The following is a 15873-nucleotide window of genomic DNA, read 5'->3' on the forward strand; positions in this document are numbered from 1 at the left end:
CTGTAAGTATTGCACCCAGAAAACAAGGATGCCACGGAGCTGCTCTGGCTCCATTTCAGAGCATTTTAGCCTCAAAAGATTGAGGCCCTTGTTCTTCGCTGTGCCCACCCTGGAAAGACCACTGCCGCCGCCCTGCACGCCAAGGAGAGAGCAAAGCCCTCGAGCGGTCTGCTCGGTTTCGGGGTTAGCTGCCCCAATGGCTCCTGTGTTATTTCCCGTGGCGCGGGCCGGCCGGCCAGAGGGAAGGCATTCCAGGAGCATCCCCGCGTCCTCTGGGAAGGGCTCGCCAACAACTGCTGGTGTGTGCGCTGGCCTGGCAGGGTGACGGATGCCTAACGGCCCGGCTGCCTATGGGGTTTTAGGCACAAATCTGAGAGGGTGGAGCTGCCTTCGGGAGGAGGTGTGCTCGAGAAGTCAGAGAGAGAGTCTCTGCTGGGCTTTGCACTCTCTCTGTCCACTTGCTGTTGTGAAGGAAATTTTTTTTTTTTAACCTGACTGGACAAAGGTTTTATTATACCAGTGACATTTCCAAGCTGTTTCGTACTTTGAAGAGTTTTGAGAATTCCTGCCGACGCTTTTCCTGAGGGAAGCCATGCCCTACCACAGAGTCCTTCACCTGGTCCTGCTAACACTGTGCAGCATCCTGGTCCCTGCTGTGCTGGCAGGTAAGGAGCTTTGTTTGCATTTAAAGCCCAAAAGCGTGGGAGATCTTTTACTAATCTGCCTTTACTAACCTCCTCTTCTTGCATACCTCCTCTTCCCTGAAAACATTCATAAGTATTTATTGAATTATAATCAAGTAATGAAACTAGCTTTGGAATCGGTGGCTGATGGTGAGTAAGGATATATTTTCCACCCTGAGACCAGGTTTCTGTTGGGGGAAAATGGAGAAAATCCTTCAACTTCTAAGCTGAACAGCAGTAGTGCTTCCGTGAGCATTAGTGCCAGCAGGATCAGTAGACAGATCAGTCAGCAGTAGTTGGGTCGCTCTCAGCAGCTGATGGGACAGGTTATCTGTCAGCTTTCAGTGGTAGGAAGAAGTTACAATTGAGAAAAGAAACATTTTTCTCTGGCTAAAGCATGTGTGCAAATTGTGGGTTCCTTCGATGCTTGCTGCTGTAGCAGAACACTTCACCACAGCTGCTGTAAGTAGAAATATGGAAGCGTCTATGAAGACGTTTAGCTCAGTCAAAAGCTGAGGGGCACAGCTGAACTGTTGGCATTTCAGTCGAGAGCTGGGTGTACTGAGACAGGCGGCAGCGCCGGGAAGGGTACGTGGCTGCGACTCAAGGTCAGCGATGTGATGGGAAGGGTTTGTGTGAGAGATCTATTCTGTCAGACGCTGTTTTTTCAGGAGGTGGTTAGTAATTTCAGCCTTACCTGCTCCTGCTTTCAGCACAGCTATGTGGGCTGAGGGGAACCAAGGGCACAGTCAGCCTCAAAGGCTGCCTGGTCTGAGATGGGGTTTACCAATGAGGGAGAACCGGCTTCTGGACCGACTCCGAGTATACGGGGGAACTCCTATGGAAAAGCTGCTTGCTTTAGTGCAGGCGAGACTGCGAGGGGATGGCTCAGGCCAAGATAACAGGCAAGAGCACAGCAGTTGTTTTCCTAAATTCTTCTCCTGCCTTCCAAGACCTGGAGCAAGGCTGGCTCGCAGTTCCCTCCCAGTTTGTTCTAACCATCTTGCTTAGCAGGGAGATCCTGGCCAGTCTTCTAGCAGATGAAATTATTTCTTTTTTAACAGAGCTTTCATATGGGTAGGGGAATTTATTGCTGCATCTAGCTGGAACATCTGCAGGTGCCAGGAACAGAATTACTGTAGCTGGTATTTCCCCAACAGATCCTTGGACACCTTGCTGGGAAACCTTTACAGTAATTAAGAAATGAGCACTAAAAAGTGGATGTTGTCCTTCTCAGACCCTGAGTTTTGGTTCTTGTATAGTGGAACATGAATCACTTAAGCACAATTTCAGTTTGTAGCTTGCTCATGCTCCCAGAAGCAGTGGCAGTGCTCTTCCCCAAAACCAGGTAAGGTCTTTTCTTAACTGTTAACAGTATTTCACTCTGCAGAAATTGATTCATTTTCAGTGAAAATGTGATCTGCTTCCCCTCTGAGCTAGAATTTCTCCTACGCTATTTTAAGTTTCCAATATTCGGTGTATATTTGCTCTGTCCCTTGCCTTGCCAACTTTCCCGTGTACTTGCTCTTGGCTCAGCGTTGCAGCTATGGTTTGTACCTGTCGCTGCCTCCCTGTGTCACTTTGCTCCCGTGAAATACCCCAAGTTCACTTGATTCCTTTACTGGGCGAGTCACACTCGCGCAGCAAGGCCAGTAGCTCTTGAGGAGCTTTGTACTGATGAATGCAGCATTTGGATCCGGGGGCGTAGGAGAGGCTCTAAGCTTTCTCTGTCACACTTTAGAGGCTTGAGGCCTCTGAGAAGTTTGTTCTTCTCCGCCACCTCAAAGCCAGGCATCAGGGAACCAGCCTGTATGGTATGCCATCCCCAGAGCGGATTTTCTGCTGCATTAGGAGTGGAGATGTACCTCCCTCCAGTACAGGGGCTTTTAGTGCACAGTGGAATTTTTTCTGCTTTTCACACCATTAGAAAAGGAAATTTCCTGCCTTGTGCAGACAAAGAAGGGAAGGGCGCACAGACAGCCCTCTGGGCTCTGTGCATACACATGCAGCCCTGCCTTTCTGTAAACAAGTTTATTTAACATTCATCAGGACCGCAGCGCTCTGCGCCGCTCCACACTTGAGCTCCCGGCTCTCGCACATCACAGGCTGCCCTTTGTGCTCCCTATGAAGGCCTCTTTTCATCCCTGCCCTGGCCCTGCGCCCGCTGTGGCTACCTGCGGCTGGACAGCCCGTTGCTGGCCTCAGAGTTCACCCAGCCCCTGCCTTCCCATCTCAGCACCTTGTACTTTCCGTAGCAAAGCCCTCCAGGGTGGGCAGGAGCCGAGTCTGCCTCGGACAGGGCTGCGGGTGATGCCAGCCATGCAGACGTAAGGTCTAGAATGAGTCTTCCCTTCCTTGTTGGATTTAATTTTATCTCAGCAGTGATTCCGAGCTACCCAGTACCAAAACCGCCGGGTAAGTGCTCAGGAATTCAGTGAGACGTGAAGGATCTCACTGGCAGTTGAGGTTCCCATCTGGGGGTAGCAGTCCGAACACTTTTGGGGTGCCAGTGGGTCGTGTACCCTGATCTGGTGTCTTGCCCAGCCAGTCTGGTTTCCTGGATGGTGTGGTCACGGCTCTGTGACTGGACAAAGTGTGAATTTCTCCTCCAAAGTACCGAGCTCTTTCCAATATCTCATTTGTCAGAAATGGGGAACCTTGTCCACCTCATCTTAGTGCAGCAGGAAACAGAGCCAGTTCAAGGACTTTATGCACAGCCAAATCCTTTTTTCCACCTTCTCCAAACCCAAGTGGCACTTAGGCCTAGAGCACAGGAGGATTGTGAAGAGTTGATTTTTATGTTTTTCCTGTCAGCAAAACCAGTTTCAATCCATATAATGGGCTCAGAGCTCCAAGTGAAGTGGAAGTTAGTAAAAAGCCTTTGCAAGGCCTTGACTTCTGAATCCTCTGTATGTTCAGTATCAAAACTCTGATGCGGACTTACAAATTTCCTTGTTTTGAGCTAATGTGGAAATACATTATCCTGCAGTAGCACATCAGAATGCATATGGGGGGAAAAAAGCAGCAGAGCAGGCGATGTTGTGCTAAAGGAGAAGGTACAGAAGACCTTGTCCCAGGACATCTTTCTGTAGCAACTCGTGTGTCTCCATCCTCAACAACAGGCGAATAAAAGATTATGAGGACGTTTTTAAAGTTCAAGTACTAGAATGTGAGAAGTAGTAAGTAGGTTTTGTCAGGCAAATATCTTAAAAAGATGTGGTGGTTCTAACAAGTCTGCCCAGACTTACAGCAAGTCTTTTTGTAGACCATTACTCAACTTTGCTCTGCACCAACACTCCTTATAAATTACTGACATAGTGTCAGCTCCCGACTAAGGTTGCTGTGTTGGAGGTGGAGAGCGTACTCCAGAAAGCAGCAGGTAACCTTGACTTTTTCCCCCTCCTTGTAATGAATGTAATGTGAAGAGACACAAACTTGTGGAATGAAAGGAAGAAAAGCCCCCAGGTTCTGAAAAGGATGTGAGCAGCAGCGTTGGATGCCGTCGAGTTGACCTGTGAACTGTTGTGACTGAAAAAACTGTGCAATGCTCACGTTACAGCTGGTGCCCCAGGACCAGTGACCATCTGTGTCCTATTGAGGCACTCATTGCTGTTACTGCAGGCATAAATTTGTCACCCGATGGAGGAGGAAAGTCTTGCTGTCATCTCCTATTGACAGGCTGCGAGGATGATGAAATGCTGAAACCCGCTTGCGTGAGGAAGCGTATTGGTCATTGGTGGCTGATCTCCAGGGATGAAGATGTTAGGTGGTCACACCTTCCTGCCTTGAGGTGTTGCAGAGTCTGCCTGTGGGGAGGTTCTGGTAGTTTGGGGGTATCTTGAAGGATTCTTCAGATCTGATCATCCTTCCAGAGCTATCACTTGTGGAGACCTTTCTAGTCTTTCAGCCACAGGTATCTGGCGTAAGGGCTCCCATGTCGCTGTGCTGGCAGCTCACCCCGCCTCCTTTGCGCTGAGTGTGGAAATAGTGGTTTTGTCAAGTTGCCTTTGGCATCATCCCTTCTCTTTGGTGTCGTCCCTTCTAGATCTCACTGAAGTCCTGGTGGGTCCCTGCATCATCAAGAAAACTCATGGTGTATTTATTGTGTAGTAACTCTGGTATTTTTCTTCCCTTTTCCTGGCCTTAGTTGTAACTAACCTGTGCTGGAGAGAGGGAGAATACACAAAGCAGTATAGCGATTTCCCTGAAATAAGGCAATTTGTAGTGTGAACATGTGGGAAGGAAGAGGTGCCATCCTGCCAACCTGGCCTGTTGCAAAAGTCCTTTTTTGGACTTGTGATGGATGATGTGTTTCGAGTGTGTTTCTTGGTAGTTCTTTATTTTTACGAAGTTCTTGGGTGAACGGGAAAACCATGCACTACCTTGCCTTTCATACTTGATTTTCAACTCTCAATTACACTCCCTCACTTGAGATTGCAATGCATTTGAGTGTTTTGCACAAGTAAAAAATACTGTGCCCTGCCCCAAGGCTGTGGAGGTCCTGTGTGACTTGTCCTCTCTCTGTGAAGAGCTGCCGTTGGGTCTGGAGCTGTCACTCGGAGGCATTTGTTCAGGCACACCGACCGCGTCCTCCTCATCGCTGTCAGGATGACAGTAACCAGGCGGGCAGGCCTGGCTGCTCGGGTGCTTCTCTCCTAGATTGTACAGTCCTGGTCTCCTGCTCCTGCAAGGAGAAACTGAGCCCAGGAGGGAGAGGGACTTGCAGTGGTCACACACAACGTCAGCAGCAGAGCAGAGAACCTCCTGAATCAGGTCCCACACCTGTAGTTAGAGCCTGTCTGGTCAGAGTGTATCCAAGAGGCCCTCGTGTCTCGCTTGGAGACGTGTGAGACCTTATTAATAGTGTGTGTGTGTTTGGGTTTTGGCACCTAACACGAGCTCTGTCCTTCCCCCTCGCCTTTCTTGCTTTTACCAGAGGACTGAAGCGGGAGCGTGGCGTTTAATGCTGCTCAGTTAGAGATCTGCTGCTCTGGCTGACGCTCGCTGGGACTGCCGGGGTGCTGCAGGGGGGGAGCAGGTGTGATCCCTCTGGCTGTTAAACGTGCTGGATGTGCAGCGATACTTGGGATGGACAGTTGGGCTTCTCAAACACACAGAAGCATGTGAGGACACGAGCTGTTAGTTTAGGAGGGAAAATCAAAGGCAAATCTTGGAAAGAAAAGTGCTGGTTACAAACAGGCGCTCTCCAGGCTGCAGAGTTTGCTCTGGAGAGACCTGGTGGCTGGCAGCTTTCGCTGGGGACAGGGCTTGCCTTTGGCTTTGTGTTCCCCCACCCCATGTGCCTGCTGCAGGGCTCTCGGCGTCTGCTCTAGCAGCATCGAGGAGCAGGAACCGAAGAGGAACCCGGCAGTAAGCCCTGGCTCTTGATGATGTTAAGACACAGGTATTTCACTTTATGCGTGTGCACGACCCTGCTGCTGCTTCTGAACTGACAACTCCTGTTAGTGAGGCACTAACCTGACTGAAAGGAGTTGTGTTTCCCTTGGTTGAAGTGCCGTTAAGGTAAAACCACAAGAACTTGGGACAAAAACCCCTCATGTTTAGCACACTCTGCCCTTTCTGTGAGGGTGAACTGAAAGCATGTTTTAATCAGATGAGGGGGATTAACAAAATACGTATCCAGAAGCCATCCAGGACTCTATCCAGGTCTTAAAAATCAACGAGATCATAAACAAATTAGACTGTTTCCTCTCTACTTGGCTATCAAAAATAAGCTCTGTGCCCCGCTTAAAAAGAGCTGCGATAAATTTTTCAGGAATGAGATGCAGTGGGGACAGGAGAGACTTTCTTGGACCTGTGGCTCTGGTTGGGACAGCCTTTGTGTTCAGGTTTGAAGGGGAAGCACTCCCTCCTCATCCCTTTGAGAACAGGGAATTGGGAAGACCCTGTCCAGGTCCTACAGGCTCCCTGGACGGTGCCTGAATCGGTTGTAGCTCATCTGAGCTACCGCCTTTCCCCGGGTCAGATGCAAGGGGTACACCCTGCTCTTTTGGCTTTGGAGAGAAAAACATTCTTGGGAAAAGCAACAATGACGTCCTCCCGGCGTGGTGTTCTCTTGCCAGGTGGGAACGGCTGCAGTGTTGGTGCTGGCCCTGGTGGTGCTGACACAGTCAGGAAGGCTGTAGCTGGAGTGTAGCTCTTCTGTCTGGAGTTCCTCCACTTGCCAAAGCAGCCTGGAACTGGGGCTTCAAAAGCATTACGTACGTTTGGTCTGTGCCTAAACCAACAGGTTCCTAATGCCACCATTGCTAATTAAATAGCCCCAGCTCTGCTTGGTTCCTTTCCCTGTTGTTTTAACTACATTTACCCACTAAATTCTGTATTTCCTCCTGATCTCTCCTCTGGTAGCTAAACCTCAGGATTTACAGGAGAGAGGTCCACTGGAAATGGCACTTTCTGGAGGAGCCTCTGGATGGGATAGGAGTCCCCATCTCTGCTGGTTGGTTTTGCAGGACAGGTTGGGAAGGGACCCACAAAGGGTTTGGGTATTTCTGGGGAGCCCTCGTGGAGCACAAACCTCTTGTGCGCTTGTACCGGGGACCCAAGGTGCCACCTTCTCCCTGGGGTGGGTCAGCCAGCCTGAGTGTGCTGGTGTCACTGCCTGGCTTCACTGGCACAGGCCTCAAACTGGGGGCTTATTTCTCTCTCTCATTGCTCGTTGGGCCAGTGTTAAACCTGGTAGCTCTCTCGCTGAAAATCCTGTAGCTTTTATGGCTGTAGAAAGGACTTTCCAAAACTAGTCTAGAACCCAGTTGTGTTCCCGAGTCTGCAGGCAGCCTCAAATAGCTCTGGGGATGGTGGGAGCTACCCTTTGATATGAGCCCTGCAGTAAGTCCTGTCAGTGAGTTTGTACAGGCAGCAAAGGTGCGTGTTTCGGTGTTGGTCCTCCTGTTCCTTTTGACGCAGGGCTCCAGAGGAGACCAAAATGTGGTGGAGCCTGTTACCACCGATTCTTCAGCCTGCTGTGTTCCCACAAAGTACTGGCTGCCCCCGGGAGGGAAGGAGGGTTCCAGGTACTTCAAGCTGGGGCTGGCACTGCCGAGACGTGCTGCTACCACCTCTCCTTCTGGGCCAGGGACAGCCCGGGACAAGCCTTTGAGTGCCCCTGGTACACCGAGAGACACCGTGCCAGAGCTGGGGTGCGTGAGGATACCTCTGTGCCTTGCTCCAGGGAGCTCACGCTGTTTGCTCTGGCTCCTCTGATGCTCTCTTTCCCGGCCCCAATAACCGTCGCGTGAGTTCAGGTGCTGGATGCTGTTCATTTTCTTCCCCTCCTTTTTTTTTTTCCTCCTCATCCCAGTGCAACATTCCCAGTGGTTTCGGCAGGGAGCTGTGGAATGTCTCCTGCTCCCATCGGGGCCCACCTGAACAAGCTGGGCATTGACAGGGAGCGCTCGGCTCAGCCACACGCAGACAGGGAGGGCTCTGGTTTGGTCCCTGACCCCACAGTGGGAAGAAATAACAGGAGGTGAATGGTAACATCAAACAGAGCCCAGACCTGCCTTTCATCTCTGCGCACGACGTGGAGGTGGGGCACAGGGAAGTCGAGGCTCTGGGGCTCCTGTCTGGGGGAGCCGTGTCCTGCCAGCGCCTCTGGCATCCTATGCTGTGTAGGCCGGTGGTGTAGGGCAGAAGGGCCCTCAGATGCTGTGAATTTGGCCAGCGCAGGTGGTGTCTGCCTGTTGCGAGAATGTGACAGCCCCTCCCAGCCCAGTCCCACGGGCATTCGCGAGGAAACTGGCTGTGGATGTTCATGCCGGGCCTGTTTGTGGATGAGCAGAGGTCGCGCGGTTCTGGGGAGCTCCCTGTAGTCCATGTCGGCTGTGTGTCTGCCAGGCTGTTGCAAAAGCCCAAGGCATAGGCGTTGCCTGTGGCCGCTGGTGTTCTGCGGAGGTGGTGCCCTCCCAGAGGAGGGTTTCTCAGCCCTCAGGTCACCCTCCATCCACCCCAGGACACTCTGTAGGCACCTGGAGCCCAGGAACCTGCCAAGCTGCATCTCTCCTGAGCTGCTGCTGTCACCAACAGCCTGGCCAGGGCCACCCGTGCCCGTGAATGACCGTGGGTGCTTGTTTCCCAGCAGAGTACCCGCAGGGCCCAGTCCCCACCCTCTGGAACGAGCCGCCCGAGCTGCCCTCCGGAGCCGGCCCCTTCGACGCCGCCACCACCACAGCCCGGCTTTCAGACGCCACCGCCTTCCCCCCATACACCTCCGAGCTGGAGCCCGAGGACACCACCCACCTGCACCGCCTGGACGCCGAGGACGGTATGTGGCTGCGCAATGGGCTGCCCGCGGGTCGCTCCTGCAGTGGTGCAGGACGTCCTTGCTGTGGATTTACTCTTTATGGGCTTGTCACCTCCCAGGAGGTGTTTGAGTCACCAGAGGTGGCCCGTCCCCAGCCACACTGCTGGCGGAGGGAAAGAGTGCCTGTATCGCCTGCTCAGGGAAACTTCCCTGCCATAAAAGCCTCCCCTGCGGAGTGCTTGCCAGCCCCAGAGCAGCTGCCGAGGCATTTCTTCCTGCCCCAGGTCTGACCCGCCCCAGCAGGCACCTGCAAAAAGTGCCCTGAGCACAGGCAGGGCTCTCCAGGGCCAAAGCGTGCCTAAAGCTCTTTAAATGGGGAGTGTGAGCACCTTCCCTGGCTCCTGACCTACAGCGAACGCCTGCTGTTGGTGCAGTTCTGCAACAAGCAAAGCAACTCTCTCTGTGCAGGTGTTAACAGGAAAGCTGAGTGCCAAAGACCCGCTTTGTGGCAGCTGTCCTTGTCACGGGGAGCTGGCTAAGCAGGCAGTGGCTGGCTCCAGCCCCCTGCCCAAGGGCTCGATGCTGCTGGGGCACAGGACCACACCACGGCTGTGTGGGGACACGGGAACAGGACCACCGTGGCCAGGGTGGGGAGCTTGGGAAAGGAGTATGGCCCGATGGCTGGGGATGTGTTGGGGGGTGATCCCCGCAACCCTCCCCGTCTGGGACCCACCGGCTCTGACCTCACGCCACCTTCTCTGTCCCTGCAGGCTCGCTGGGGCCTGGAGCTATCGGTGCCATTGTCATCGCCTCCCTCCTGGGCACGTCCGTGCTTGTCGCCTTGGTCGTCATCACGCTGAGGAAGTTCTCGGCCTCCTGAACTCAATAAAAGATTTTTCTGTAATACAACCAGCCCGTCTTCTGCCCTCAGATGCTCCTGCTCCCCGTCTGCCCGGGACCCCTTGGGGACAAATGCTGCCACAGCTGCGGCAAAGGGCGCTCCAGCCTCTGCACTGGGCAGCAAAGCTGCACCCCAAAGTGCTCTTTGCTCTTAGCAGATCTCCTGGGTGAACGCAGACCTGGCGGGCTCGACCACAGCAGGCAGTGACGCCCTCGTAGTCAGGAGGGACCTGCAGCAGTGAGTGGTTTTGAGCTGGCAGCAGCTCTCTTGGTCTAAGCCTGGGTGGTGGTCACAGTGCTGGGCATCACCTCACACAGCTTTCCTTGGAAAGGGTTGTTCAGTTGGTGTAAACCACCCCAATACTTCCCTGGTGTCACCCCATCCCATGTTCACGTTCAGCCCTGCTTCCACCCCCTGCGTTTGGGCCAGCTGCCCCCCACTAGTCGCACTAGAGGGAACTGGGGAGGAGGCAAGCAGTCGGTGTCGGGGGGGGAGGAAGACAACACACACGTGTTGGTTTGGCGCTGGCTCGCTCAGCTATATTTCATCACACGGAAAAACGAGACAATGAAAAGTTCCCCTCAGTTTGCTGAGGCAGCCCGGCGGGGGCCGGGGGGGCTCCTGCCCGTGCTTGCGGGCCCCAGGCCTGGCCCTGTACAACACTTGAGACCACTGAAACGGAGGCGTGCAGGGCTGGGTCTGAGGAAGTAACACTGGATGCCACTTGGTGCCTGAAAACGGCACAGCCTGTGCCTAGGGTTTGGAGTCCTAAAAAGTCACAACAGAGCAAGAGGGGCCAGAGCAAGTTCCAGGGCTTGGCGGTGGGTCGTGGGACAGTGTGGGGCAGCCCTGAGCCCCTCTGCCCTGGAGAAGCGCAGAGGGGAACCTGGGTCAGCCCCTCCACTAGTGAAACAGCTGTTTCTGATGGGGAAGGGAGCATTTCTGTGCCATGAGAAATGTCCCAGGTGGGTATGTGGGGCTGTAGTGCCAGGCTGCAAAGCTGGAGGATCTGGGATGTGGCGATTTCTTGGGTAATTTTCAGGACTTCCTAGACCTGGAGCTCCTCTGGGCTTTGCATTAAAGAATTTGTGGCTGCTGCAAGGTCTGGGCCCTGAGCTGGAGGTGTAGTTGTACTCAAAGTTGACTGTGGGGTGACCGGGGGGGGGGGGGGGGGGGGCTGACTTGGGGTGTCCCCATTAAATGAGCCCAATGCAGCAGCCTGGAGGCTGTGGTCCCTTCCTGGCCCCCAGCTCTGGGTGGGCACTGGCAGGTGGCCGGGAGCCTCCGGCTGGTGTGAGCTGCCCAGGGGCCCTGCCCTGGGGTGCTACAGGTGGCCAGGGCAGGCACAGCCCTGCTGGCTGTTGTCATGTGCCAACATGGTGGCATTAAGCAGGGCCTGAAAGGGGGAACACCTTCGCTCTCCCTTCACCGCTGTGGCTCCCACCAGTTTGGTCCTGGGGGCTGGCTGCAGCGCAGGGCTGACTCTGGGCCCGCTGTACCCTGGCTGAGGTGACAGCACGGACAGCCCCAGCCCTCCCTCAACCCTGTGTGGCCCACAGAGCAGCTCCAGCACCGCGCTGCAGAGCCCCCCTCCCACGGCTCTCTGGTGTCCTACTTCCTCCCCATGCTGTCACCAGTGTGGCTGTGCTCCTCTGCTCTGTGCGCGTGGCTGGTGCGGCGTTCCGTCAGCTCTCCATCCCCCTTTCCAGCACAACTGTGGCACCACCGGAGCATACAGCAATGCAGGCCACAGTGCCTGGACGACTCCTCTTTGCAGTGTTACGGAAAGATACCAAATAATTGATTTCCCTGATGGATACTGGCCGCAGCTCAGGAACAGTCTGTGGCTAAGAAGCCCTCAGCTGTGGCCACGTGTGGGACTGTTCAGAGCAAGGCAGTTGCAACAGGCAGCAGCCGTGGGTCTGTCCCCTGACCGGTCTCGGCGCTGTGCCCTGGGCTTCATGCGATGCTCAGTGCCACAGCTGGAAGGAGTGATGATCCGTCTCTGCTGGCGACGGAGGATTTGCATATATACACAGAGGTGAGCCTGTACAGGGAGGTTGTGTGTGCAGCTGGGTGGTGCGGGTTACAAGCATGCAGGCAGCGATCACGGGACAACAGCTCCTGGGGTAATGTCACTCGCCTGCCGCGTGGCAGCTTGGGTCTGCTGGTGCTCCTGTGGTACGTGGTGGTGCGCGGGCTGGCACAGCCGTCCTGCTCTGTGCCTCAGCAGCAGCGAGTAGTGGAGACCGAGAGTGCCACATCAACCGGGAACGGCTGTGGTGCCAGACTTCTGCAGCGGCCCTGCGGAGGGATGCCGGCTGTGGAAGAGGGGGTGAGCCATGGCTTTGAGGCCATCAGGCGGGCAGGGATATGGGTCAGGGCTGGTGAGGTTGGGCTGCTGGTGGAGTGGGGTGGGGTATGGAGCATTTTGGAGCCTTTGACTGGCAGATCGGGGGGCTGCCCACGGGAACGTGCCCAGCGGCTTCACAGCAGGACTGGGGAGGTGGAGTTCCTGGGGTTCATCCCAGCCTCGTGCCAACAGGCCGCATGAGAGTCAACGAGACGGCTCCTCCTGCATCTTACAGGGGTAGAAACTGAAATGGTTTTAGGAGGTCCCCAAACTTGACAGGTAGCAATGAGCTATAAGTGCTCAAACTGGGTGACATTAATTGCTTAGTTACGTTTGTGGCCACGTGCCTTTCCCAAGCAGCCCAACCCAGCCCAAGCCAGCACGTGTGCAGGGAACGGGGGTCAGCTGGCCGGCACCCAGCGGCCTTCGGGCTGTGTCCATTTGGCTCGTGCTCTTTGGGGCTTTACAGAACACCTGGAAAGGGGTTATTTTAGCCAGTTCAAAGCACTGATCTCCAGGGAAGGATCAGTGCCACGGGAAGCGTGGCAGGGAGCCCAGGAACTACATTCTGTTTGTTCAGGGGTGCGTGTGCCCGGTCTGGCACACCAGGTCCTGCACCATGGCCTACAGCACCACTGCCACATCCTCCCAGCTGGCAGCCTCTGTCCTCTGCCCCTCTCCCAGAAGCACTCCAGATGCTTGGGGACACCAGTGGTCATTGGCGGTTTCTGCTGCCCAGTTTCCTCCGCTGACTGTCATCCGACTTGTGCACCCGGAAACACTCCTTCAAGTTCTGGGCTCGGATTTTGGGGTTCAGGATCTCCTCCCCCATAGAACTGGGGAACCAGCCCCTCTCCTGGTCGTGAAGACGCTCCCCAAATATCCAGCCTGAGCAGAGACAGAGACAGGCATAAATGGGGAAGGACTGGCCCTTGCTCCTGCGCTGGGATGGTTGTGCTGGAAAGAGCCTACAGAGCTGGCAGTACTTTCTGGCACCTGCTCAAAGGCCCGTGCTGGAGCAGACCCAGTTTGTAAGTCTAGCCAAGGAGGCCCGCTCACCTGAGCAGTGCTGTGTTGGGACAACTAGCTCGAGAAATGCCAGCAGAAAGCCGGCACTGCTGCCACTGAGTGCCCTCCACTACCCCTGATGCCACAGAAATGGTCCCTGGCAGAGACCAAATGTGACCAAGTCCGCCAGCTACAAGCGTGCCCCAGAGACCAGGACCAGGTAGCTGCAAAGCACCGTCAAGGTAAGAACAGCTCTGGGTTACATCTGGGGTGGCTGTCCCAGCCCTGCCACAGCCCATAGCTGGTGCCAGGGCGGCTGTGCCAGCACTGCCACAGCTCAGGGCAGCCTGGATTTGCTGAGTGTTCGGAGGAGGCAGTAACTCCCTCCTGCTGTGAGCTCCCTTGGCTGTGATGCTGATGCCAGGGTCTCTCCCTGACCAGAGGGTCTCTCCTGTTTGCTCAGCAGCCAACCGCCTAGAGCAAAGCCCACCCTTCCATAGGGACGGCCAGCCCCATCCCGTCCCCCATACCGTCGTCTGTCTTGTCCAGGATGTTGAGGACATCAGCTAGCTCTAAGGACAGCTCGTCTGGCTGCTGGGCCACGTACGGGTGGACACACTGGATCTGCGGGCAGTCTGTCAGGGAACAGGGAGAGACTGAGGGCTGGGCTGGAGCCTGCTGCAGGGCAGTACGGCTCGCGCGGGTGTAGCACTGTGAGCTCTGCGAGCGGTCCCTCTGATCAGGTAAGAAACCCCATGGACAATGTCACAGGGACCAGGGGGAGCATCTCTGTGGGGATGGGAGCTGGGTGCACGTCACCTAGTGCCACCCACAAGCAGCTTGGGTGGGAGGGAGAGCACTGGTGCAGCCCAGCCCAGGTTGGAGGGGAGCAAGGTCAGGGCCAGGGACAAGTGGGTAGTGGTGGTGGAGATGTAAGGGGAGCCCAGGGAGAAGGCTCAGTTTGGCAGAGGACTCAGGCCTGGGGTTGGACTGAGATCAGCGTGGAGTAATGTGCCCCAGGGTAGGGATGAAGAGCTCCCATGCTGTGACTCTTACCAACAAGTCTGGATGTAAATGAAACGAATTTGGTTCTCCGGTTCGGGGCCAGCGAAATCATCCAGCGCTTCATTTCACTCCTGAATAGGGGAGACAAACCAAGGCCATGAGCATGAGACAGCTGTAAGGATCCCAGCTCTCCTGCCCAGCCAGCCCTGGGCTCCTCATTCCTCCTCTCACAGCACTCTCCTGCCTGCCTGCCCCACCCCGGACTCACTGGTGATGCTGAGCCTCCCTCTCACACACACTGCTTGGGATGTCATGCATGCCACAGTACCCTGGGAGCTGCCACACAGGCGTGCAGCAAGCCTCAGTCAATAGGAGCATTTTTTTCCTGGAGAAAAGCAGTTAGAGGAACCATTTATTCCTGCAGCTGCTGTGCGGGAACATTTAAAGGGCAGAACTGATGAATTCATTTGCAGATGAACGCTGCGGCATACCAAGGGTACCACTCGCTTGGCAGCAGATGAGACAAGAGACCTGTGCGAACACGTTGCCAGATCCAGCCATACTGTTACGCAAAACCTGGGCCTGCAGCAGGAGGGTGAAGGTTTCGCAGGTGCTGGAGAAGCCCCCCAGATCTGGTGCTCCCTCGAGGCTTCCCTCAGCCCCACGTGGAAATGGGGCAGTTCATCTTCACAGGCTCCAGCTCCTGCCTGGAGGAGCAGCTGTGCTCCTGGCCCTGAGGGAGCCAGAACTTTCTACCATGTCAGATAGCAGTTTTAAAGCCTGAACTTGACACACATCTAAAACCACCAGAGTGTCTTCTGGGAGGACAGAGGCCTAAAAGGAAGACATGAAGGACAAGTGCTGGCAGGCTGATCTGCAGGGCTGGGAATACCTTGTGCTTCAGGGCTGAAGCACGATGCCAAGGACCAGTGAAAACACCTGCAGCCACAGGTCAAGCTCAGCTCTTCACACCATGAAGATGCACGGGATGAGAGCCCTGTGCACTGAAAGGCTGGTATGTAGAGATCAAACCAAGGGTGTTGCTGTGCTTGTGGCCCAATCTGCAGGCTAGCCTTGCACACAGCTCCTTTGCAGGGCTCTTTGGATCCTGCCCACAGCCCCCCAGGTCCTCTCAGCCTGCGAGGGTCCCACCTGCACTCCGATCCTGCCCCTGCACCCAGCTGTGTCCAAATGTACTGCTAGATCCTGGCAGAGCCCACCCAGGGCATGAGCTGCACGCTGCCACTAAACCGGTCACGATTGCTATATGGGTTCAGAGCCAGGCAATGCTGCAAGAGCTGTGGAACAGATGCAGCAGTCTCTGTTTGACACCCGCTTATCTCTTCTTATTCCTCAGTTTTCCAGTTTGTGCCCCGTACTGCCCCAATCATCCCTGCAGCTCTGGAATGGCAGCCTTCAGCAGTTGCTACCTCACATTTCAGTGCACAAGACCTGTTGGCAAGCTGTGTGCTGGATCACATACTCACCGTGGCCATCTAGAGGATGGGACAGGATGCAGAAGCACAGAACTGTAATTGCCTCCCCTGAGCTGAGGCAAACCCTGGCCTGGTTTATGATTTTCTGCACAGCTAAGTCTCACAGACGTCAACGGTGCGTTTGCCCTGCATAACATGACTGACATCTCTATTTTCAGTACAGC

General features: G+C 55.0%; 2 protein-coding genes across 6 annotated transcripts in view; one reads left to right on the forward strand and one right to left on the reverse strand.

Moving 5' to 3' along the window:
• The first annotated feature begins 102 nt into the window (after nt 1-102).
• Nucleotides 103-9858, forward strand: SNORC (secondary ossification center associated regulator of chondrocyte maturation). Of its 2 annotated transcripts, none has more exons than XM_010311049.2 (3): nt 103-665; nt 8782-8967; nt 9717-9858. In XM_010311049.2, exons 1-3 carry the CDS (start codon nt 593-595, stop codon nt 9824-9826), a joined length of 369 nt encoding a protein of 122 aa, XP_010309351.2. In that variant the 5' UTR covers nt 103-592; the 3' UTR covers nt 9827-9858. The 2 variants fall into 2 exon arrangements, with proteins under 2 accessions (XP_010309351.2, XP_075616933.1); XM_075760818.1 differs by having other exon boundaries at nt 8785-8967.
• A 502-nt stretch (nt 9859-10360) lies between these two features.
• The window catches only part of NGEF (neuronal guanine nucleotide exchange factor), a 52550-nt gene continuing 47037 nt past the window's right edge, over nt 10361-15873 (reverse strand). For all 4 annotated transcript variants that reach the window (XM_075760802.1, XM_075760804.1, XM_075760803.1 and 1 more), the window contains 3 exons: nt 14265-14344; nt 13739-13843; nt 10361-13088 (listed from right to left, as the gene is read on the reverse strand). In XM_075760802.1, coding sequence (XP_075616917.1) covers nt 12916-13088; nt 13739-13843; nt 14265-14344 — 358 coding nt within the window. In that variant the 3' untranslated portion in view covers nt 10361-12915. The remainder of the gene's footprint in view (nt 13089-13738; nt 13844-14264; nt 14345-15873) is intronic.

Source organism: Balearica regulorum, chromosome 9, assembly GCF_011004875.1.
Source record: "Balearica regulorum gibbericeps isolate bBalReg1 chromosome 9, bBalReg1.pri, whole genome shotgun sequence".
Classification (NCBI taxonomy): Eukaryota; Metazoa; Chordata; class Aves; order Gruiformes; family Gruidae; genus Balearica; species Balearica regulorum.